This window comes from Pristis pectinata, chromosome 4, assembly GCF_009764475.1.
Source record: "Pristis pectinata isolate sPriPec2 chromosome 4, sPriPec2.1.pri, whole genome shotgun sequence".
Taxonomy (NCBI): Eukaryota; Metazoa; Chordata; class Chondrichthyes; order Rhinopristiformes; family Pristidae; genus Pristis; species Pristis pectinata.
In genome coordinates this window covers 38,988,769-39,014,257 of record NC_067408.1, presented here as the reverse complement: position 1 = coordinate 39,014,257, position 25,489 = coordinate 38,988,769, and the positions used below count along the sequence as shown (strand labels likewise).

At 39.4% G+C, this 25,489-nt stretch overlaps 2 protein-coding genes across 3 annotated transcripts in view; both read left to right on the top strand.

The window, feature by feature from the left end:
• Nucleotides 1-21,725, top strand: part of stk10 (serine/threonine kinase 10) — an 88,007-nt gene extending 66,282 nt beyond the window's left edge. Inside the window, exons 14-19 of one of the 2 annotated variants that reach the window (XM_052014623.1) lie at nt 8,266-8,395; nt 10,434-10,558; nt 11,921-12,109; nt 15,303-15,428; nt 18,968-19,081; nt 21,125-21,725. In XM_052014623.1, the coding sequence (XP_051870583.1) occupies nt 8,266-8,395; nt 10,434-10,558; nt 11,921-12,109; nt 15,303-15,428; nt 18,968-19,081; nt 21,125-21,262 (822 nt within the window). In that variant the 3' untranslated portion in view covers nt 21,263-21,725. The remainder of the gene's footprint in view (nt 1-8,265; nt 8,396-10,433; nt 10,559-11,920; nt 12,110-15,302; nt 15,429-18,967; nt 19,082-21,124) is intronic. The other variant, XM_052014624.1, reaches the window with a different exon arrangement.
• The window catches only part of sh3pxd2b (SH3 and PX domains 2B), a 385,135-nt gene that overhangs the window by 152,124 nt on the left and 207,522 nt on the right, over nt 1-25,489 (top strand). The window lies entirely within an intron of this gene.

Sequence of the window (25,489 nt, the reverse complement as noted above, 5' to 3'; positions counted from 1 at the left end):
GTGGGTGGTACTGTGTTTACACTGCAAAGTGGATTCCAGACCGAGGAATGAATTCTTGTAATAAAAGTTCAGCAACAGTTACAGCATCTCTGCAAATTGGATAGGCTTCTACCCATCAGGAAAGCAAACACACAATAACTAGTAGATAATTATAACCCATACATTTAGGTAATTGTAGAAAGTCCACAGACTTTTCAGTCTCTGATGCATCACACTGTAAATGTACGAGTTCATTAATAGAGTTTGAGATGGGTTTGGCAGTCTGAACATATTGGGGTACCACACTGCTGGTGCCTTTGCAGCAAAATCAGCCTGTTTATTACCTTTAGGCACTTCATTTCCAATAGTACCAGCTGTACATTTAATAACTGCAATTGTAGAAGGCAATTGAATAGCAGAAAGGAGATTGGCAATTAATTCACTGTGACGTACTGGGGTTCCCGAAGACGTGAGAAACCCACAGGGTCTCTAGTGCTTGGGCAAGTAAACAGTCAGTGATATCATTATTCTGTGACTTAGGTTCAAAACATGGTGTTCAAAATCAGTGGGATGAGATGCAGATTTGCTGTATGTGAAGACAACTGCCTTGGGAAAAACTAAGAGGGTTCCTTCTGGGTTAGTATGGATGGCCTCTGGTGTTCCACATAAAAGATGGTAAACCATTAGGCAGTATTTGGAAAAGTGGGTCTGCATCAGGTGGCGGTTTCGTAGCAGCAGCAACGCCTTTGGGAACCGCACGGGGTAAAATTAGTAATAAAGATGGACTTACTGTGGCTATCTCACAATAGTTGATTTTCCCAGCACTGTGGTTTTCAGGGAGTTGCAACAGTCATTCAACTGTGGCTAACACCCTTGTAGACAAAGATTTGTTAGTAAACTTCCACCACCAAATCTCTGGTTTTATCCAAGCAGGCTCTTGTAACAAGGTACAGACAGTTGGGTATACAGTTTCTGGTACTTCAAGTTGTACGCCATCAGGAGAACATACCAACGTACAACCTAGCTTGCAAAGGAGATCCCAACCCAACAAATTAGCTGGAGGGTTCTGTGCTGTAAGAAACTGATGTTCGCCTTGGTCTCCCTGAAGCTGATAAGTAACCTTCCCAGAAACTGGTAAAGAGACTGGCTGTCCCGAAAGTCCCAGAATGCTTACTGACTCGTTGTTCAATGGTGCTAGTGGCCAGTCGGAAGCACCAATTGTGGAATAAGTGGCTCCAGTATCAATTAGGAAATCAAGTTGTCCATTTACGGTCAAGAGAATAACAGGCTCAGAAATCTTCATAATGGGCAGAATGTGGGCAGGGCATCTCTACTGTGGCAGCTGGGGATACTGATCAAATGGGTTGTTTAAAATGAATTGCGCAGCCTGTGGTGACGGTGGCTGTGGAGGCAGAATTTGTTAACTATCAATGTTGCCTTGGCGCCGAGGGCGCGCTCAAGCCCAGTGATCAGGCTGTCCGCAAACAAAACAAACCCCTCGTGGACGTCCCCATCCTCCACCCCTATCGCGTCCACTGCCCCGGCCCCAGGCTGGTTGATGTGGAGTAACGCCCAGTGCTGATACAAGTAATGTGTCCCCACCTCCTTTAGCAGGCTTAGATTTCTGGTGTTGTAACTGCTTTGACAATGTTGCAAAGACTTCCAATCTTAAATCGAATCACAATCTTAATCTTTGCCTTCCCACCCCATAAAGTAATAGTGCACATTTCCTTGCAAATGGGTTGCAACCCATTTGCAATAACATTTATCAAGGCAGGCGTCCCTGACTCTGGGGTTATTCTGGAATGCTTTTGAAATATTGGTATGTATGAGTTCTACACATTCAATAACATCATCTGCCTTTTGCACATTACTGTGCATCTTATGCCAATCTACAGTGTGAGGGGAAACACTCCCTCAAAGCACTTGTTAGGTTATCAGGAACCTCCGACTGCGGTGAGGCAGTGGCTGACGCCGCTGCTGCCGAGTTCACGGGGGTGACATTTGGAGTGAGCCTTGTTGTATCTGTGGCTAAGGGAGGAGAGGGTGTGGAGGGTTATAGTCATCTATTTCATCCTCTGATTCCAGTACCAGTTGTTTCTTTTTAAACACTGAGATAGACACCATTACCTTTCCCCTTTCTCCAGCACCTTTTGTACCCTTTCCTTGCTCTTCCTGTGAGATCCATCTAACTGCTTCTGCATCTCACTTTTCCGGTGAATAAATGCAGATCAATCCACATTACTCTTACATTTTTTTTCTCTGCTAATGCCTTCTGTGACACTCCAGATGGTCTGCATTAAAAGTACTGTCGGGAGGGAAACTCTTACCTGCTCCCTTAGTCCACTTCACCCACTCGTCAACATACATAAAACTTTCCGGTCCATAATGCAAAAACGCCAGTATCTCCTTAGGGGGTCTGGGGCAGTCTTTTAACAGGGCTTCTCCCATTTTCACTTTAAAGTTTCATTCACACATTCATTCACACTCTCACTCACACTCTCACATGGAAAAGAAAATATTTTACTCTTACCCACAACGATCCTTCTCCCTATTTGCCTTTTTTCCATATTTTTGTGGGACCCAGCCCACGGTGCTCACTCGTGGGACTTGAGCCCGGCCTGAGGCACCTTGGTTGGGGACTTGAACCTCTGACTGCCACGGCTCTCTTCATTTCTGAACGGGGCACTCGATCCTCCCATTGCAATTGCTCAGCCATTTGCTACCCCTTTCGGTGGCGATACGATGGCATACTTCAACTGCCCCACACGGGAAGAAATTAGCATTCCAGCTCAAATGAGCTGCCTGGGACTCGGGACTGATCACCAGGGCTTAACTCTATTTTCCCACATAGTGAAGCCAGAGGTTAGCCATCTCCAAGAAACCATTGTCGTCGATAACAACTTGCACTCGTTTCTCAATCACACTTTATTTGTGCACAAGGAGAACAGTCCAACCACTGTCACTGAACTATTCTGAAATTTCAACAAAGTTGTCTTTCTAAGCAGATATTGACCAATTAAAATCTTTGGGCATCTTAGAATCCCTCATTTGCATACACAAAATACCAATCAAGTTCTATTAATATAGGTGTTAATGACCAATAGAAACTACATATTAATGGCCAATAATACCTTCGAGTTAGTAAAGTAATTGTCCAATAGTTGGTGTGTGTCTTGCAGTCCTTCGTTTGCATCCTTGTCTTGGTATGCCTGGTGACCTCTGCTCCCATGCTGTACAAAGAGGAGGTCTGCTCTCAAGGACCTTGCTCGGTACAGATGACTGCAGACTGTCTGCAAACCATCTTTGCTTGCACACTCTTATCCCTTGCCTTGCCAGAGTGTCCACAGTATATGCACTATCGGTTTAACAGAGGTGGTGGCATCTGGGTGTGGATAGCTTCTAAGTGCTTCGTTAACATTGTGAATGATAACACAATTGGATTAAAATATCAGAGCATAAGAAATGGAAGCAGGGCTATCCCATGGAACTCAGTAATTGTGACTGATAATCTAACTATTCTTGAATGTTTACTGTGAGTACTGGTGTGTTCTGATGTATATTTCTACAATGACCAGTCTTGTGTTTAGAGGGATGTTTGAAATTGCAATATCTTTGTCCAATCCAACACATAATTTCACATCATGTTATTTCACAAATAACTATACTTAACTAGAATTTTCAAATTGTAGGAGAATTTTAAACATTTAAGCATAATTCACAATAAGGTCCTGTTACCTGGAAGGACTTCTACGCATTTGCTTTGAGAGGCAAAAATTGCATTTTGGTAAGGCTTGAAGGGTTAAGGGGAGGCTGTGCAGCAGGGCTATTTGAGACGAGTCCTCTTTCATTACCAAACCATGAAAGTGTGCAAATTTTTGTGCCCATTGTATGCAATAATCATAGATATTTGGTAAGTTAATTAGGGACCAAAAGGTGATCTTTTCCATAATTTTTAATTTAATGATCTAGAATTAGAAATTTTTTTCAGTTCATATTCCATATGTGGCTGAAACACTTGAGCATTTATTTATGGATCTCACTGTGGTAAATTGTGAAATTAAATTCAACATATGTGATACTTTATGGGAAAGAAAAGACTGAAAATTGCCAGATTACCAATGAAATCTCAGTTGATGTAGTAATGCCTTTGAAAGAAGCTGAGCATGTTTGGTGCACTAAGTTTCATGAAATGGTTTGCCAAGTAGTCCAGCCTCAGCCTGTAGCACTAAACCAGCTGTAAAGTTTGCCCTCTGCCTCAAATTCACTTCATGGATTTAAATGGAATCAAATTTCCAAGGCAGACTACAACTCACTGTACAGCATGATTGGCATTATCTGGGGACTACTTTCAAGGAAGTAGGCTCAATGCTTTTTAAACTGGTGAGCTGTAAAAACTACAGGCTGGATACCCTTTGCATTGTGAGCGACCCCACTGTTTGTGATTATTGCATAAGCAATAAATTGCAATATGCCCTTTGCAGAACATCGCTGAGTTTTTCTGTGTAATGCTACACTGGAACTGATGTTGGTTTCAGCATGGCATACTTAATGTACGTTTTCAGGTATTAATGTTAACACAACAGGTGCATTCTTTGCAGGCAGTTTTTAAAGGTACGTATTATTGTACAAGACATGGGGGATCATTACTGATGACAGAATGAATGCTTCAGTGACGGGAGGGGAGTAAAAGAGTGCACCCTGGATGACACAGGAACTGGAGCAGGCTGCTGAAATGACTGCACAAATTGTGTTCTGAAAGTGTGAGGGCTACAGAAAACATCCAGGTCCACAGCCAGTCACTTCTGTCAGGAAGTTGCCAGGGAGATCCAAAGCCCAATCCCTCTTTACATTTTTCATATCTTTTCTTGACTAGGCTTTTGTGGTTTTCACAACTGTTTTGGATTTTTATTACATAGTTTTCTGGTTAAATAGTTACAATTGTGTTAATAGAAATGCATGTTTATCAATTGCGTGAAGGCTTCCCATGCCTTTTGTAATTAGATAGTGGACACTAATGGGCACATCCCATTTTATCTTGTGTGATAATTAAGATTTTATCGTAAGGGTCACATCCTGACAAATTGTCATTTTGGATGAAGCTACTGATGAAACAACTAAACTTCTGTTGGATTTTTAATCAGTTTTCTTTTCAGAATTTGTATTAAGAAACAAGATTGTTTTTGCAATTTAATCCTTAAATTACTAATAGTCAAGCTGATCTCCATTTTTGTTTTCAGTGATGTTCTCATTTAGACTCTGGAAAATACACTTAACTGTCTCGGTTGATGGAAATGTTTGAATTAAAGAGAATTGTTGGTCTTCATACTAAGACTCAGATTTGTTTACAAAGATCAGCCAATGTTCAACACTGGAAAATTACTGTTAAGATTAGAAAACCACTTTCTCTTCTGTAATGTCCGGATGTTAGTTGAGCAATTATCAATGTACAAGTGAAGTTTTGCTGTCTTTGAGAGGAAATTTACAACTAACTGATTTCCATCATAGCTTTCCTAATCATTTTTGTTGATAGTAAGTGCTGCTTCCAAGTTACATCAGGTAAATCTCTTGGCCAGTTATGTGTACAGCTCTCCCCCACCCCCTTCCCGCATGTAAAGGCAAACCTCCCTGCAGTTCCTGCATTTTCACCAGAATTGAACTGGTGCGGATTTAGTTCTCAGGATTTTGGTGCAGTGTGGTGCAGTCTTGTTCATTGGTATGAGTGAGAAATGAGAGCTGTTCTCCAGTCTGTACTTTATTTTTTTTAGGGAAAGTACCACTTTTAATCATTGACGTTTCCTTATTGAAAAGTACCGTTTCTATACAAATTAGTAAAAGATTACAGCAGATATCTCTGTTTAAAAAAAAATAATGATTCCATTCAGCAATGCAATTATAAATTATTTGTCAGACAGCATATCCATTTATAAAATTTGTATCTGAAAAAATTAGTTGAGTTTCCTATTAATTACCTTTTAAAAAAAAAATTAATTGCAGTGACTGAGGATTGATGTAATGAATACTACAGTTCATTTTTAATAACGTTAATTATTTTTTAAAAAATACCACAATATCAATTGTTGCTCTTTAATTTTGATCAATCGTTTTAAGAAATGACTGAACTGGCTTTCGAGTTAAGTTGCTCTTAAGCCATCTAGAATACAGTATTTAAGAGGGAATGTTATTGCTGAATTCCTGTTTTTAATGTTAGTTTTTAATATTCTAGCATTAGTAACTGAGCTACACAAGATGTTTGGACATAAGTATGGTGTATAAACTTTGGCTTAATTTCTGCTTAATTGCTCAGATCCTGAATTGTACTTATCTTTTGATTATGTCATTATCGTTTGGAACAAATTGCATGTGATAATGATCCCGCTGAACACCTGTGCGCTTCCATCTTTGTATAAGTGTTGTTTATTGTTTGCCAGCTTTTAAGTCACATGCAGAACAACATTAAATGAGATATTTATGAACTAGTCTTTCCACCAGTCTTGACTGATGTGAAGTCAAGAGGCATTACCAACTTAAAAAATAATGTTTTGGAAGGAGCTGGTATCCTTCCTGAAATTGTAAAACTTGACAGTGAAGAGCTGCTTCCATTGTGACCCCACAATCTCATTGTCCACATCTGGAAATGAGAGAATATACTAAGGCACCTAAGAGATGGCATGGCCATCTTCAAGGAAGGAGACAAGTCTAACTGCAAGGGAGTGTCCCTGCTGTTTGCCTTGGGGGGGGGGGGGGGGGCGCGTTGTGCTGCGGTCAATGGCAGGGTCACAATCACAGTGGCTAAATTCTCAGTTTACAAACAGAGATATCTGCTGTAATCTTTTACTAATTTGTATAGAAACGGTACTTTTCAATAAGGAAACGTCAATGATTAAAAGTGGTACTTTCCCTAAAAAAAAAATAAAGTACAGACTGGAGAACAGCTCTCATTTCTCACTCATACCGATGAACAAGACTGTGCACCACACTGCACCAAAATCCTGAGAACTAAATCCGCACCAGTTCAATTCTCAGTTTACATTCTAATCATCTGACTACACAGTGGATGTGATCTTCACTCAACAAACTCCTATGCTTCTGAGACTCGAATGACCTACAGTAGGCATCTCAAGGCACTGTAAAAATATCACCATAGGTTGTGTTCACAAAATCCTCAATTCATTAGAACCAAGTGAAGCAAGCTTGGTGTTCCCAGCACAGGCTCTAGTACTACTCAGCTACATTGGGCAGGTCACATTGTTTGCGGGCCCAAAAACTAATTCCAAGCTCTGCCATGGGAGGGAAATTACCAGATGGTCAGTGGAAAAGATTGAATGATATGCTCTGATGAAGCACTGAAATGGGCTCTCTATACTCTCAAGCACCAATTTATACTAATCCTACACCAATTTAATTTTATTTTTCCAATATTCCCATCAAGATTCTACCACTCAACCACATGTTAGGGGCAACTTAAAGTTGCCGATTAATTGACCAAGCTGCCATGTCTTTGGGATGTGGGAAGAAACCAGGGCACCAGGAGGGGAACCCACACAGTCACAGGAAGAATGTGCAAAACTCGACACAAACAGCAGTGGAGGTCAACATTAAACCCTGGTTGTTGGAACTGTCCCACCTTATCAGAACTCCTGGGAACCACTGGCCCACTGAGAATTTTTGTAACCCTGTGGAAGGAGTGCATAACCTCTCAAACTACCCATCTGCTTGGCCATCAGGCACCTTGTGCCCCAACTGAGGAAGTGCTTTTGTTCCCAAATTGGCTTTATTAGCCAGCTCAGAACCCACAAAACCAGAATGGAAGCAAATTATCTTCGAACCCGAGGGACAGCCTAAGTAGTAGTATTTTTTTCAGCCTTGCTCTTCAACCCTGTTCTTTAAGTCACTTGCCTGTAATATTCTATAGGTTGACCATGTTTTTAAGGTTTAGATTATGTTCAGGAATTTTCTGGTTTAAAAACCCAATTTAGGGAAACCACTTAGAATATATTGGATTGTCTTGCATCCTTTTAATATGTTCTCATTTAAGGCACCTATCATTTTCTGTTGTCACTGCAATGATCTATCATTGTAAAGAAATTGCATTGACAGAAGCCAAGTAACATAGTAAACATATTTTCTTGATGTAACAGAATTAAAACTACTTACAGGGAATTTCAAATGGTGTAATGACCAGTGTGGTGAGCGTAAGGGACCCTAATGAAGTTGTAAGTGGCATATTAATGCAGTGACCTGAAATTTATTTAAATGCAAAAACTTCTTTGTGCAATGATCTAGGAGCAGAATTTTCAATCAAAACAGCACCAAGAGCTAGATATGGCGCTGAAAAAAATAATCGCACAGAATAAGAAGGAGATTTCTGACCAAGAAAGGGACTGTCTTGCAAAGAAACAACAGCTTATGAGAGGTAAAAGGCTCTTTTGTAGTTGGATTTTGTTCAGTATATGGTACCATAGTATCAAAAATGTTATACATTTTCCAAAGAATGTAATGGGGATGAATGAATACCACTGGGGAATGAATGACATCAGATTTACAAAATAATGATATACTAAAGAATAATTTGAATTATTCCTGGGTATATATAAGTTATCTTTATTAGTCACATGTACATGGAAACACAGTGAAATACATCTTGTGCAGAGTATTCTGGGGGCAGCCCACAGGTGTCGCCACGCTTCTGGCACCAACATAACATGCCCACAACTTCCTAACCTGTACGTCTTTGGAATGTGGGAGGGAACCGGAGCACCCGGAGGAAACCCACGCAGACACGGGGAGAACGTACAAACTCCTTACAGACAGTGGCCAGAATTGAACCCTGGTCTCTGGCACTGTAATAGCATTACGCTAACCGCTGTACATAAAAATTGGTTTGTTAGAATGATAAAAAAATTCTAAATCATCCAATTCAAAAGCCTGTAAAAGTTGATTCCAGCTGTTCCAGCAACTTGGTGAGTTGAGCCATACAGGCTAAAACATAAACTAGGGTGGCAGCAGAGGCTTCACAATTGACATCAAGATTTGAATTTTGTCAGCATTGTTCCTGAGTATCAAAATCAACACTTGTGATTCTGGAAAGTCGTCCACCAGGTTGTGGGTTCACTTTCCACTATGGAGCGTGAAATTGAATAAAAGAAATCTGGATACATCAGTAAAGTTAACATTAAAACTGCTAGATTATACTGCAATGTTGATTGTTGAGAAATCCTGATGATCTGGCTCACTCATTAGTCCAGAATGTGAGCTGGGGGTCCAAAGTACAGCTGGTGCTGGGGTCCCATGAGCCAGGTTTGTTGCTGGGGTCTGAATCAAAGGAGTAAGGAACGTGGGTTGGTTTGCGGCCGGAGCCGGGATCCGGAGTGCTTTTATATTTCCTGCTCCATTTAACCTCGGGTTACTGAAGATTCATTGTATTGCTGTGTGACATAAATATGAGCACATGGGTGTTAATAGGAATAGCATCCAGTGGTCTGGAAAATTTGCTGGTCTGGTCTCAAAGTCCTAAGGGTGCTGGATTATCTGAGTTTTACTATATTGTGAAAATTTAACCACTAATAAAGTCAGAGAGAGAGAGAGCATGGAAATGGGCCCCGCAGCCACTGAGTCCACACCAATCATCAGCCACCCATTTATACTAATCCTACATTAATCCCATTTTTTTGCCTTTTGCCCACTGTATATGCAAATTGTTGGGCTTTTGATAGCATGCTGATACCCAAACTAGTTTAACAGCTGAATTTTGAACAAGGTGAAAGACTCTGACCCCCCCACACAAATGTAGACATCAGTAAAATGTATTGTCATTCAGGCCAGAACATTGTTTTATCTTTAAGTCTGTGAGACTTACACAAATGTCAGTTGTGTCCATTGAAGTTGAAATGGTGAACTTCAAGGTTAGGAAATGATACTGTTTCTTTATGAGCCAGGAGAATCTGTGGTGTATCACAGAGCACATCCCTGGGCTTCCTCTCATTGATTCTGATTTCCTTTCCACCATCCACTCATCCAATTTCTGGAATTAAGGCATGGGTTACTTTAATGAGGAATTAAAGTGGTCCAAATATCATCCCAGTGAACCTGGGCAAATGTTTATTTTGTTTCCTTGTCTCCTCTCTACTTCCCCTATCATTCCCCCACACCAACTTTTGCTTGGGATGAGCAATAAATCCAGCCTGATGAACCAAGAAAAAAAGTTTTAAAAGAAATTGCTGTTGCTGAGTAAAGGCCAGTTGGCAAGTAGCTGGAGGGCACAGTACTCATGGAACAGAATAAAGGCTTTCGGGAAAGGAGGAAAATAAAGCATGTTATTTATTAGCAGAAGTAAATGTTGCACTACCTTCATTATTTTAGACCTAATGTAAAGCTGAAATCAATACAAAATTTTTATAATCATTTTGGATGATATACAGTAGCTGTAATGCTTCACAATCTTCTCAATGCAGACAGGGAGGCTGCCATCTGGGAGCTGGAAGAGCACCACCTGCAGGAGAAACATCAGTTCCTCAAGCAACAGTTAAGGGATCAATACTCCCTGCAAAGGCATCAGTTATCGAAGAAACACGAGAAGGTAAAATAAAGTCTGTATTGGAAAACTCTCAAAGTCATCCATAAGTACCAGACTCTTTTTGTCCACAAAACTGGAGCAGTATTAATCTCAATGAGAAGTGTGATTGAGCCAGTTTGAAGAATATTTATATTTCTTATCAACTTTTTTTGAATATCAGCTAAGTTTCATGTAAAGAACTGGTGCTAAAGGAACTCTCCAAATATTTATGTTAAATGATTGCAGTGTTACCTAACACAGTAAAAAGAGCAATTAAGCAAATTCCTGAACAAGCACTCTGCTCTGAACTCCATCATAGCAAGCAAGTCCCTGGAGGAAAAAAGAAAACACTTAAGGTTCATCGTCAAAGCTTCCAGGAGAAAATGTAACATTCTCACCCGCCCATGTGAATCCCTGGCCCATGGCCATGTGAACTGGTGGAAAGCAGAGGAATGCAACTTTGACTCTCTGACCCGAACATATGGAGGCCAAGTGAAAGGAGCCACTTCTCAAACAACCCATCGGGCACCACCTCCACCCATGGCAGTGGGTGGTTCTGATGTCGGACTTGTTAGTCAGAGAACTGTAGTGGAAACAAGTCATCCTCCACGCCAAGAGACTGCTTAAGAATAAGATGGCAACTTGTGGTGGCTTTCTGGGGGAAGGGGCAGAGGTTGGAGGATTTCTTTTAAGAAGAGGGGAAGTGGACCTATCTTCGTATGGTTCCTGATGCTGGGCTGGAAACTGCTCTAGGATGACCCCTCTGCTGGTTGGTCTGGGTGCCCAATGATGTTACTTTTCAGAACAACATGAGCCTGACACTTTGACAGTATCAGAAGGTAGCATTTAATGGAAAATGGATCATCCCATATGCAAATGATACTAGATATGCAAGGGTGATCTGTGACTGGTGATGCCATGTAGTCAGAATGGTCTGCCTAGACCTTGAAATAGTTACAATTTTGTTCCACTTAATAACTGATTTATTTTTCTCTGATACAGCACTGAAAAATGCAATGCAACATATCTGAAATTTTTAGGCTAGTGCATTTAAATCTTATTGTTTTCAATTATTGTGATCTCTAAAGGGACATTTATAGTATAATTTATTAAAGTTCGAGAAGAAACTTTGCATGAAGATAGGAATTCTGACTGTATAATTTTATTCAAAGATCTGTAATCATAAAGTAGCAATTTTTGCCCATAGTATTCAACATCAGCAAATTGGAAGAAGTGGTGTGTGGCAATGGAGGGAGAAAGAAGTGCTTTTTGTGGGGTGGGTGGGGGGGGGGGGGGGTGGTCAGGATATTTAACTTTCTGTGGTGGAATTTTGCTCCATAACCGTAGTGTCTCATTTTGTTTGGTTTGTATGTCTAAACCCCACAGGAGTTGGAGCAGATGCAGCGTTATAATCAGCGGATGATTGAACAACTGAAGATCAGGCAGCAACAGGAAAAGAACAGACTTCCCAAAATTCAAAGAAGTGAGGGGAAGACGAGAATGGTGATGTACAAGAAGAGTTTGCGTATTAACTCTACAGGGAGTCATACAGAAGACAGAGAGAAAATTAAGCAGGTAACTGTGACCCATGACCCATGTGCTTGGAGGCTGCTTTGTTGCTTCAGCTGGTGATCTTGATAAAGGTGCAAAAAATGCACCATAGCTCTATAACATACCAGTAAATAAGATATCTTTATTAGTCATATGTACATCAAAACACAGTGAAATGCGTCTTTCGCATAGTGTTCTGGGGGCAGCCCGCAAGTGTCGCCACGCTTCCAGTGCCAACATAGCATGCCCACAACTTCCTAACCCGTATGGCTTTGGAATGTGGGAGGAAACCAGAGCACCCGGAGGAAACCCACGCAGACACGGGGAAATTGCTTTCAAATTTACTGAAGTAGTTAGTTCACTCTGAATGCTGACTCTTGATCTGCTTTTCATTGGAGGAAATGTTTTCTGTACATTTCCAGCTTCTCATTCCACAGTTTATCCTCAGTCTAAGTCTTTCCAATCTAAAATGCAGGCATTCAGTAAAATGGCTGTCTCACATTGCCAATGAAATCATGTTTATAAAATGATTTCTAATTTTGCTACCACTGACACCAATGTATCAATGTTCAAATTTAGGATATATTCAATTTACACCCAAGTGCCCATTTAAAGTGATCTGAGGAAAAATATAAAATGAATACTTCATATTTTTATATTACTAGTAAGATCTTCTGTGGTACTAGTTGCAGTTAATGTTATTTGTTTTAATAATGAAAGAAATACTCCATTTTCTCCCAAATGAGTGTTTGAATTATATAAAATGTCAGCACATCGTGGGTCAAAGGGCCTGTACTATGCTGGTATGTTCTATGAATTTTATTTTTAAAATTGCAATGAAATCATTTCCATGAACCCCAAAAACACAACATCTCCCATGTGTGGAAAGGAATTAATGTGAATCAGTGTTTCACTCAGTTTTGAGATAACTTACTAATTTTAGTGATGAAAGTTGAAGGATAAATATTGACCAGTACATCAACCATTCTCCTCTATTCATCTTTGAATACATGTCATAGGATCTTTTATAGCCATCTGAATAATTCCTTAGCTTAACAACTGTGGAAAATTCAGCAGCAGTACTATTGCAGTGCTTTTTATTTGAAGAAGAAAATGACCTATGAAGTAAGCTGTGAACCCATAAACATCAGATTCTGATATCAGATAAATAGCGCTGAGCTAGGCCTGACACCAAGCAATGTACTTTCATGAATGTACAGTGGCATGCAAAAGTTTGGGCACCCCAGTCAAAATTTCTGTTACTGTGAATAGTTAAGCAAGTAAAAGACGACCTGATTTCCAAAAGGCGCAAAGTTAAAGATGACACATTTCTTTAATATTTTAAGCAAGATTACTTTATTTCCATCTTTTACAGTTTCAAAATAAAAAAGGAAAACAGCCCAAAGCAAAAGTTTGGGCCCCCTGCACGGTCAATACTTAGTAACAACCCCTTTGGCAAGTATCATAGCTTGTAAATGCTTTCTGTAGCCAGCTAAGAGTCTTTCAATTCTCGTTTGGGGGATTTTTGCCCATTCTTCCTCACAAAAGCCTTCTAGTTCTGTGAGATTCTTGGGCTGTCTTGCACGTACTGCTCTTTTGAGGTCTATCCACAGATTTTCGATGATGTTTAGGTCGTGTGACTGAGGGCAATGGCAAAACCTTCAGCTTGTGCTGCTTGAGGTAGTCCATTGTGGATTTTGAGGTGTGTTTAGGATTGTTATCTTGTTGTCATCTTCATCTTCAGCTTTTTTTTTTCACAGACGGTGTGATGTTTGCTTCCAGGATTTTCTGGTATTTAATTGAATTAATTCTTCCCTCTACCAGTGAAATGTTCCCCATGCCACTGGCTGCAACACAAGCCCAAAGCATGTTCGATCCACCCCCCGTGCTTAACAGTTGGAGAGGTGTTCTTTTCATGAAATTCTGCACCCTTTTTTCTCCAAACTTTCCTGCGTCCTCACCACAAAATTCAGTGTCAGAAGTTTGCAAAGGAACATCTAAACAAGCCTGATGCATTTTGGAAACCAGTCCTGTGGACTGATGAAGTTAAAATAGCACTTTTTGGCCGCAATGAGCAAAGATATGTTTGGAGGAAAAAGGGTGCAGAATTTCATGAGAAGAACCTCTCCAACTGTTAAGCATGGGGGTGGATCGATTATGCTTTGGGCTTGTGTTGCAGCCAGTGGCACGGGGAACATTTCACTGGTAGAGGGAAAAATGAATTCAATTAAATACCAGCAAATTCTGGAAGCAAACATCACACTGTCTGTAAAAAAAAAAAAAGCTTCTACAACAGAATAACTATCCTAAACACACCTCAAAATCCACAATGGACTACCTCAAGAGGCACAAGCTGAAGGTTTTGCCATGGCCCTCACAGTCCCCTGACCTAAACATCATCGAAAATCTGTGGATAGACCTCAAAAGAGCAGTACATGCAAGACGGCCCGAGAATCTCTCAGAACTAGAAGCCTTTTGCAAGGAAGAATGGGTGAAAATCCCCCAAATAAGAATTGAAAGACTCTAAGCTGGCTACAGAAAGTGCTTACAAGCTGTGATACTTGCCAAAGAGGGTGTTACTAAGTACTGACCATGCAGGGTGCCCAAACTTTTGCTTCGGGCCCTTTTCCTTTTTATTTTGAAACTGTAAAAGATGGAAATTAAAAAGTAATCTTAAAATATTAAAGAAATGCGTCATCTTTAACTTTATGCCTTTTGGAAATCAGGTCATCTTTTACTCAGCTATCCACAGTAACAGAAATTTTGACTGGGGTGCCCAAACTTTTGCATGCCACTGTATAGTCTTTAAAAGAAACAATGTAATTTGAATAATGCTTGAAGTTACTGATTCTTTCTTCCCATTAATTTTTTACATCTGGTAGAAAAATAGATTGCAGGATGCTTGTTCCTCAGTTTCCAATCTGATTGGTGTGCTTGTCATGGACCAGGAAGGGGGATTGTTCACACATTTACATTCTCCAAACACCAATATAATCTGAGTTTGAATTGAAAATTTCAAGAAACAATATCTACAGCAACAGAAACACAGCAGAGCTGTGGGTGTGAAGAATGCTGGTGGCTGCCAATACTAGGTAGTTGGCTATTCCCAGACCGCCATGTTATTGTGTGCCCAGGTGGATTAAAATGGCTCTGCTTTGAACTGTTATTGATAAATCCTCATTCCCTAACTCACGGTATGATCTTTGCTTTCAAATAGTTTGCACTTCAAGAAGAAAAGAGACAAAAGATGGAAAAGCACAATCAGCAAATAAAACATGAGACCCAAATGAGAGACATGCAACAAACATGTGAGAATAACATCTATGAGCTCCAACAGCTGCAGGTAATTGATTTGGAATTTACAATTTCTATGTTTGAAACAGCATCGATTGGAAATGGACCCTTCACTCACTGGGGGCAGGGGTGATTGAGGTCAAGGCCAATTTTGAGATTTGGCAGAGGTAGATCGGGCTAAGGGGATATCTGTGGTTTGGAGGATGGTGAAGGGAGAAGGTTAAAATCCTGATTTAACGTGTTGGCTCTCAATCTAGCTCTGCACAGTGAAACCCTAATTGTCTCAGATGTATGCACTGCTAGTCCTCTGGGATAATTTGGACCTTTACAGGACAAATTAGTCTGAAAGAAATTACAAAAGCATTTGTGGTTGTTTTCATGGAAAAAAAACACAAACTGGAAAGAGTGGAAAATGGGTCCAGAGTGAATGAGCAACTGAACAGATTAGTATTTTGCTTTCAACAAAAAAAAATGGTGCTGTTGAAATTAATGGATATGAAGGCTAATACAGGCCAACCCCATGTTACAGCCATTTGGGTAAAACTTTACCTTTTTAAAAAAGAAAAACTTTACCTTTTAAAAAAAACTTTATTTATACAGCATGGTAACCAGCCCTTCCAGCCAACGAGCCGTGCCACCCAATTACACCCATATTAACATACTAACCTGTACGTCTTTGGAATGTGGGAGGAAACCGGAGCACCCGGAGGAAACCCATGCAGTCACGGGGAGAATGTACAAACTCCTTGCAGACAGTGGCGGGAATTGAACCCTGATCGCTGGTGCTGTGATAGTGTTACGCTAACTGCTATGCTACCGTGCTGCCCCTTGGGTAATGGAACTTGCTCTTACAGAATTCACAAATGGCTACCCAAAAACTTGAGACAAGAAATAAAATTCACACTCATGGAATTTATATGGGGAGGAAAAAATAGAAAATTTTATTTTTTTCTTTCAATTTTTTTTTGATGCATTCGCCAATAACGTGGCTTTGCATGACGGAAAACAGCAAAATGGACTGTTTTCTAGGAACACCACTGCACCACCTGCCCCCGCCCCCCCCCCCCCCCCAATAACATGGAAATCGCCTGTAAATACTCAGCATCTGATGACTTGCCTCCCAAGGATTAAAGTGGAGGATATGAAAAGAGTGGATTCAGTTCTTGTCATCATCCAAAATCCCATAGATTCTAAAATGATTCCCACAGATTGCAAGTAGGCAGCTATAAACCACTATGTAAGAAAAGGGAGAGAAAACAGTTAACAACAAGCCCGTTAACTTAACATCAGTAGTGGGGAAAATAAGATGTTCTATCACTTAGTAAGTGGTAATTGGGTGCTAAACAAAAATCACAGATTGGGCAGAACCAACATAGATTTCTGAAAGGCAAATTGTGTCTGACAAATCTTTTTTAGTTTGTGGCTAAAGGAATAGATAATGGGGACCTAATGGGCATGATGTTTTCAGACTTTCAAAATGCTTTCTATCAGATAGCACAAAAGATTCTTTAAAAAATTAGAGCATACGGGATTGGAGATAATATGCTGGCGTGTATTGATTATGGACTAAACAAAAAAACAGGATTAAATGAGTCATTTTCAGATTTGGGGGGGGGGGGATGGGGGCAAGGTGCTATAATGAGTGGTGTGTGGCACGGACTGGTGTCAGGCATCAGCTATATCGATGACTTGGATGAGGTTCCAGCTTTGTTGTTGATACCATGCTGGGTTGCAGTGAGTTGAGAAGAATGCAAAGACACTTAAAGGGGATATAGTTAGGCCGAGGTGAGGACATGGCAGATGGAATGTAATGTGGCAAAGTGTGAAATCATTCACTTAGGTGGAAAAATAGAAAAGCAGAGCTTTTTTAAAAGAATGCTCAGAGCTTAAAGCATTTGTGCTCCGAGGGACCTGAATGTCCTTGTACACAACTATTGAAAATTAACAAGCAATTAAGACAGTGGTGTGTTGCCTTTATTGCAAGAGGCTTTGAGTACGAGTGAAAAGACATTTTGCATCAATTATATAGGGCCTTAGTGAGACCTCGCCTAGAAATCAGGAGCAGGAGTAGTCCACCAGGCTCCTCAAGCCTGTTCCACCATTCAATATGGTCATGGTTGATCTATGTTGGTCTCAACTCCTTTTCTGTGCCAGTGCCCCATAGCCCTCAATCCTTTAAATATCTTTTAAATATTTATTTATCTGCATCATAAACCTATCTAATGATCTGGCCGATCACCCTCTAGGGCACAGATTTAAAATCAGGGGTCTCAGTTTCAAAATAAGGGATCATCCGTTCAGGACAAAAGGTGGTGAATTTTTGGAATTCTTTACCCAAGAAGGCTGAGGAGGCTGTGGCTGAGTGTATTCAAGACAAAATAGATTTATGGACATTTATGGACTCAAAGTATATTGTGGAAGGGCAGGACAATGGTGATGAGGCAAAAGATCAACAATGAACCTGTTGAATGGCAGAACAGGCATGAGGCTGAATGGCCAGTTCCTGCTTCTGTTCGTGTATGGTACAGATTTGACGCTGGCTGTGCCATTTGAAATTCCGGAGTGGTATCCAACAACCTGGAAATGATTGTTACTGCATTTCACTATGTTGGAAATGTACTTTCAATTACACTGTGCTGAAATAGACAGCACAATGTAATCTAATTTCTCAGCAGACATTCTTTACACAGCAAGAACAATTTGATGCTTATTTTGAGCATTGAAAAGCTGACTCTGCATCCTGACCATAAGTTCAGTAGATCATTTTTGTATAGTTAGTGGTTTTGATATGTACCATTACGTGTTGTCAGCTTTGGATAGTTTGCTGTCATATTTTTATTATTATCATCATCCTCTATGAAATTTGTTGGTATTTTCCTCTGCTGTTACAAATTTTGAGAAATGCAACATTTTGTCCTGTTCTCTAGAAAAACTCCATGGTTATCTCAGCTATTAAAAAGTATGAACATGATATTTGAAGAAAAGGATTTGCAACAGACAATAAATGTGCACAGCAGTGGAAATGGTGTATTATGTATTCATACAGTAGAATAATTTGGATTCCTTCTAAATAATCCTGCATAAAGCTTCTGTATAGTTTGATTCAAAGCAGCTCTAATGTTAATTGCATATTGTTAAAATGTTTACACAAGGCACACTTGAAAGGAAATCAAATTTGTAGAATCATTATTAACAATGAAGCTCTTTTTGAAAAAAGATTAATAGATTTTGCCAGCAATTCCCCAATCATCGTAATTGACTCCTTATTAAAATGACGAAAAAAATATGGCCAGTGTTGTGAACCTGATGTGTGATTGTTCCTTCCATTAAAAGGAATTCTTTTCATCATAGTTGTAATTCTATCTTTTTGAACGCACAGATGAAAAAAATATTTTTTGGAACAAATTGTGTTTTTACTCTTAACTGCCAATGCTTTACTTTGACTACTGATTGTGGATGGTCAATAATTGCAGGTCAAATCATGTGTAAAATTACTTTCTGATACTTTGTAGAGCTTAGTCAGCAGGTTGTGCGGAAAGAAATGATTGGATACAATAACTTACTTACCCCTAATTGTTCATCCTTTAGAGTGAAAAGTGCCATCTTCTGACTGAACATGAAACCCAGAAGTTAAAAGCACTTGATGAAAATCACAATCTACAGCTTAAAGAATGGCAAGAGAAACTGAGGCCAAGAAAAAAGGTAAGTAATGAAGAATTTAATATTTTCCCTCCTGAGCTTCAAATTTTCTTTCAAAGGTACAGGTTCCTATGGAGCTCTGAAGAATTGGTTACAGTCTTTGAATGGTGCTACGTGCCTGGTTTATTTCCCATGTTACTTTGGTCAATATCTATCCCTCAGTTGGCACCAACTAAACACATTTGATGAGAGATAAAGAAGCCCATTCAGAAATGTTGAATGGTCCACCTGCAGTGGGTCATCCAATATTTAGCTTTAGAGGCTGCAGCTGAGAAATTCAGTGATGCACAATGTGAGACATTTTAATCAATACCTAGGGAAAGGTCCTTTGTTCAAATTGCTTCACTCAATTTTTACAGAATATTTCATTAATAGGGGCATTCGTGACTTCCAGATTCCCAGGGCCAGACCTCAAGGACTGGAAGCTATTCAAACAAGTCCCCTTTAAGCTGAATTGGGTTTCATAAGCATCTTGAAGGCCTGTTTCTGCATAGATGAAAAGCAGTATAATTTGTTGCTTGGTAATTAACGTTAATGTGTATGTCTGGGCATCTTGTTGGCACGTCAGATGTTTGGAGAGCCAAAAGGAAAATCACAGACTTCATGCAACTTGCAATAAATCCTGATTTTTTTTTTTCGAATACATTTTATTTTTCAGTAAAATTAAATTACAACAAAAGCATGGTGCTGTGCAATTCAAATTCTAGGCAGTGATCAGGATAGTATTTTTTTTTTCAGTATTTGGTGTGCACAAATTAGCTGCTGCATTTCCATTAGAACGGTGACTCCCATTCAAAAGCACTGACATCTTGAAGGGGATATACTGTATATGTAAAGTCTGACTTTGCTTCTCCATCCAAATCATAGTTAGTATTAAGTCATTTGAACTTTGAGTCTTTGCATCAATGTTGAGATAAATGTATCAGAGAATTCCAAAAAAGGCCTCACTCTTTTAACCCTCCTGTTTCATACTTCAATGTATTTGTCTTGGGGACTCCCATGTCTTGCCATTGGGGAGGGTTTGAGAAGTTGATCAATGTTTTGCTTTGGTTAAGAGGGAGACATGGTTTTGAAACTGGAGGCTAGCCTTGTTTTGAGTGCAACAGTGGAGAATTGCTGGAGGGAGGTGAGATTTGAGGCAGAATTGCTGCTGTCATTCACTGGGCTGTGGTGCACGAGGAGTCTTACGTGAGCTGATCCAGAGAAAGGGGTCTTGTGGCAGCAAGATGCACCATAAAATCACCAGATTGTTTTGAGTTTTAATTACTCAAGCAGGAATATTTATTGCAGATCTGGAATAGTGCAGTATCAAAAGCATAGATCAATCAATGTTTCACCCTACTCCCTGCAGATGGTGTGTGGTGAGGGAGAAAATGTTTTGAATTATATTGGCAAAGCTGTGTATTTCATTGTTTAATGGGTGGTTTGCCTGGATCCTGGGTGTCTTTTTCCCATTTTGGTACTTTGGGGCTTAAAGTGAATAGTATTAAATAAATGGAAGTCTCATTCAAAGCATAATTTTTAATTGATGCTGGCATTTCCTTGGAGACAGCCCATGTACAGAAAGCAGTAATACTGTATCCTTGGTATTCTAATGACTCATGTTTTTTTACTTGTTTAGAAATAAGTAATTTAAAAGAAAAGAAAGAACTTGGAACCAGTTAAGATTGGATTTGTATTTAGTATCTATTAAGGCCAATACAAATTGATTAATTCTGCCATTGGTTTCCTTTATTCCAAAGTAAATAAGCTCAGGCAATACCATCGCTCCTCTTCTCCCTAGCAATATCTTCATACACTGTCTGCTCTTGTATCCTTTCTGCAGTGTGGTGACCAGAACTGTACACGGTCCTCCAACTGAGCAAAGATAAAGAAATATCTCGTGTTCTGACCTTTGTTCACTTGTATCAACGCCATTGAAAACTGGTGGTTTATGAAAAGTTAATGCAAAAAAAAGATGAATAGTTAGCTGATGCATCAAGCATTATTCTTTGAAATTTAGATTTTTGAATATCTTCAGAATTTTAATAATGATCTTTTTTGCAGGCTTTGGAGGAAGAATTGACCCAGAAGAAAAAGGATCAAGAGATCTTCTTTAAAATTAGTGAACAAGCAGATTGTCAGAGTCCAAGTTCACCAAACAAGGTTGCCAAATTTTTCCCTTTTTCTTCAGAGCCATCCTAAGGAAGTTCAGGACCCATTATTTCTTCATGAACTCAGGAGTACAGATATATGAACAAGTCTTTAATTTATATTTTCTAAACTTATATTAATGTTTTCTGACTTGGGAAAAAGTGCTATATTTACTACTGAATATGAACTGCTGAATGTTACTGTATTCATTTGCAAATCTTGCTCTGAATAAAAAGTCTATTCTTTAGATGTATAGAAGTGCTCCTTAGTTGACGGAGGATATTTTTGTGCCTATATTCTTTGCTTGTTCTTCAGAGCTTTCTTTTCTATACACGACTCATAATGCAAGATTATAAATCATTTTTTTCAAGGTGTTTAGTTTGTACACCGAAAACAATTTTTACTAAATACTCTTGATACCTGATTAGCTAATGAAAAACTGGGTTCAGACAAAAAGGTTTTATTTTAAGTGAATGTGAAGTTTAAAAAATACAATAAAGGTTGATCTGCTTCATTGGTTGCTGTTTGATTTATTCTGTTCTGTTTGGAAAAAACTTATTATTCACAACACTAAAGTACCCCATCAGTTTTTTGACGATAGCAATAAACTCACTGGAGTACTGGACTGATAGAAAAGGTCTTTAACTTTCCAATTCTCAAAAGTTTTTCATCTGAATTTTCAGAAGTTGCTGTGAAGTATTTCTCCCGCCTATCCTACATACATTCATCAAGGAACAAAGATCATGCCAGGGAGCTGACTTACAGAACAAAAGCAGATACATTTGTGCATCGATTCTTTGCCCCACTGAACTGCTTTCAGCAGTCACACTTTTACCCCAAAAAAAAACTCGATGGCAGTTTTATGGAGTTAAAGGGGCAATTGATGAAGTATAGAATCACAGATGAATGCTTGTTGACCTTTTTGACCAGTTGCAGTGTAGTCAAATCATAACACTTCAACTAAGGGAAAAGCTGCAATCCAGAGAAGAACCACAATTTTGGTTTCCACACCCTGCCAATCCTGGTGTTGGAAATCCAACTATTGAAGTACCACTTGAAGTACCTTGAGCTGTTCAATCTGGAAAGTTGCTGAAAAGGTGATGACAATAGTATAATACAGGAAGAGGCTACTTAGACCATCAGATCAATATTAGCCCCTTCCACGAGCACTCTATCATGTTCCTTCCCTGTATCCCTGCTAATTTTTCTACTGCTTTTGCAGATCACCTTTAAATTTGTGCCGCCTTGGTTATTGACTTTCTCGATATTCATCTTTGTGTATTACATCAAAATGCTTCAGCTAAGTTAGGCACTCTGAGATGTGGAGGACCGCGAGCAACATTCATGGCCCTTTCTCTCATCTGCCAAAGCTGTGCTTTGTAACTAATTAGTGATCACTGATAGTCTTGCATCTCACAAATTCACAGATGAATGAGATTTATTATGTTGATGCCTCTGACCACTGTTCATGATTTTAAACATCCTCATCAATGCACCAAGTTAAAGGAGAACGACTCAAACCAATTTCAATCGGTGTACGTAGAAATAACTGGAATACTACTGGGCACGACTCCAGCAGCAGACCTATTGTTTTATAAAGGTGCAGCCTAATGGCTGTAATTGTTGGTGATCCTGTTACTGAAATACTCACTGGGAATGGCCAGTCTCATTTGTTCCACCCTCAGTGAATCAACTTGCAGTTTTCTGCAATGGATTTCATATGCTAAATATCTAACAGCCTTTATCTTTAATTCTCAGATGTTAGTCACTGGCAAGGCCAGCACTTAATGTCCATCCCAAATTGTGCTGCTGCCTTGAAGTGTATTACCAACTTCCTTTTCTACTTTTACAAGTTTAGTGATGCTTGAAAATTTCAGAATAGTGTCATATCTGCCCAAATCATTTATGCATCAAGGGTAACAGTACTTCCAATTGTGAACTCTCAAGAAGTTCATTGTGCACCACCTTCCAATTAAAAAAAAAAGCACCTTATCAAATTCCTTCTGGAAGTCCAAATACATTACATCTACCCATTCCTCTTTGATCATCCTGTCTCTTACATCCCCAAATGGGCTAATTGACCAATCGCTCTCCTCGTCTATATTTTGAGTACAAGAGTTAGATGTCATGTTGCAAATATACAAGATGTTGGTGAAAACACACTTGGAGTAATGTGTGCAGCTCTGGTCACCCAGCTATAGGAAGGACGTCATTAAGCTGGAGAGAGTGCAGGAAAGATTCACAAGAATGTTACCAGAACTGGAGGAGAGGCTGGGGCTTTTTCTCCTGGAGAGTAGGAGACTGATACCTTATAGAGGTATGGAGAGGTATATAAAATCATGAGGGGCATAGATAAGGCAAATAGTCACTGTCTTTTAACCAGGGTATGGGAGTCTAAAACTAGAGGGCATAGATTTAAGGTGGGGGCTAAGATTTAAAGGGGATCTGATGGGCAAGGTTGATGGGTATGTGGAATGAGCTGCCAGAGGAAAAGATAAAGTACAATTAAACATTTAAAAGACATTTGGATAGGTACATGGATAGGAAAGATTTAGAGGGAAATGGGCCAAATACTAGCAAATGGGACTAGGTCAGTTAGGCAACTTGGTCAGCATGCATGAGATGGGCCAAAGGGTCTTCTTATGCCGTATACATGAATCTACTTTGTGATTCATTGCAAAGCTAGAGAAATGTGTTTAAATATTTATGGCTTGTGTTTGTAAAAAAAACTTATGTTACAAATGTATTAAACATATTTGAAAATGTTTTTGGAATATTTTTTAAAGGAATAATCCTTGAGAGTATTAATCCTGAAATTTAATGATTTTTAGGTTACATTGCATGCTTCAATGGGTACATGATATATCTGACCACCAGATGGTGCTCTTAGCATTCATATCTTTTTCTAACCAGTAATAATAAGCAGCTCACCTTGTTCTTAAATTAACACACACTGGTTTTCTTGCACTTGTACAATTTTTAACAGCGCTAGTAAGTGTCATGGCAAAGCTTTTAATGCAGCCACTTTGAAATATTTAATCTTACCAGACCATAGCTTTTGAAGGTAATCCTAAGGAATATAAATTAATTTATAAAACTACCAATGCACTATTGATAGTGATCTTATCAAGTTTCTTGGCCCCTTGATTGCTTGTGTGTTGTTCAATACCCACCTTTGAAAGATCACTGTGTAATTGCCATTGGATATTGGGTCCATTATCACCTTTGGTTTCATAACAAACTCCTGTACCCAAACTACAGACCATGTTATCCTTCACCAAGTCCTGCTCAACTATGTCTCCAGCCCTTACTGACTTACAGGGATTTACAGTCTGTCAGTGTACGTGTCCTTAAATATTTACAATTTCTCACAGTTTTCATGCTAGAATCCTTTCATGACTTAATTGAAGATGCAAGAGAGACTGCAGATGCTGGAAATCTGGAGCAACACACAAAATGCTGGAGGAACGCAGCAGCTTCTATGGAAGGAAATGAACAGTTGAGGTTTCGGGCCAAGATCCTTCATCAGGACTGACTTAATTGAAATTTTGATCAGACCTACTAATATTTGTGCCTCCCCAACCTCAAACACACCACTCCTGCTAATGTCTAAACTGAATCTTCCCTCTACTACTGTCCACTCCAACTAAATGTGTTTAGTTCTCTAAAATGCCTTCTCTAAGCCTTATTCTGAAGAATTTGGGTATATTCTTTCGCAACAACTGTGCGGGTCTTGAGGAAGAGCTCAGTGTCCACAAAACTCTTACATTTTATGGAACTACTGAATGGACTGATTCAAATGCAAATAAAGTTAGATGTTTTGAGAGAGGACTGTGATGCAAAATGGGGGCAATTCTTAGAGCCTCTAAATGTTGTTACGCAGATTTAATAATGTCAGTCTATACAGTGGAGCCAGTGCAAAAGGATAGATAGTGAATGAGAGGGTGGTCATTATTCAAGGCAGTATGAAAATGAAGCCACAAAGGGCTTCAAAGGAGATATTGTTGCAAATGAGTTTGTGGTATCCAAAAAAACCCACCAAATACAGAGTACCATTGTAATTATTGTGGTCATTTGATAAGAGTTATGAGACTTGATGTTCATTGTTATGTGCATGGTTTAGCACATACTAGTGATTTTAAGAAGATCTTGACCCCGAATAGTAATACAACGTCTTCAAGACCAAGGAAACAATTACTGCACACCAGGATGTGAGGTCAGATAGTCATGAACGCTACATACGAAAATTATCCACTGAAATTATTAATGCCTGGAGTG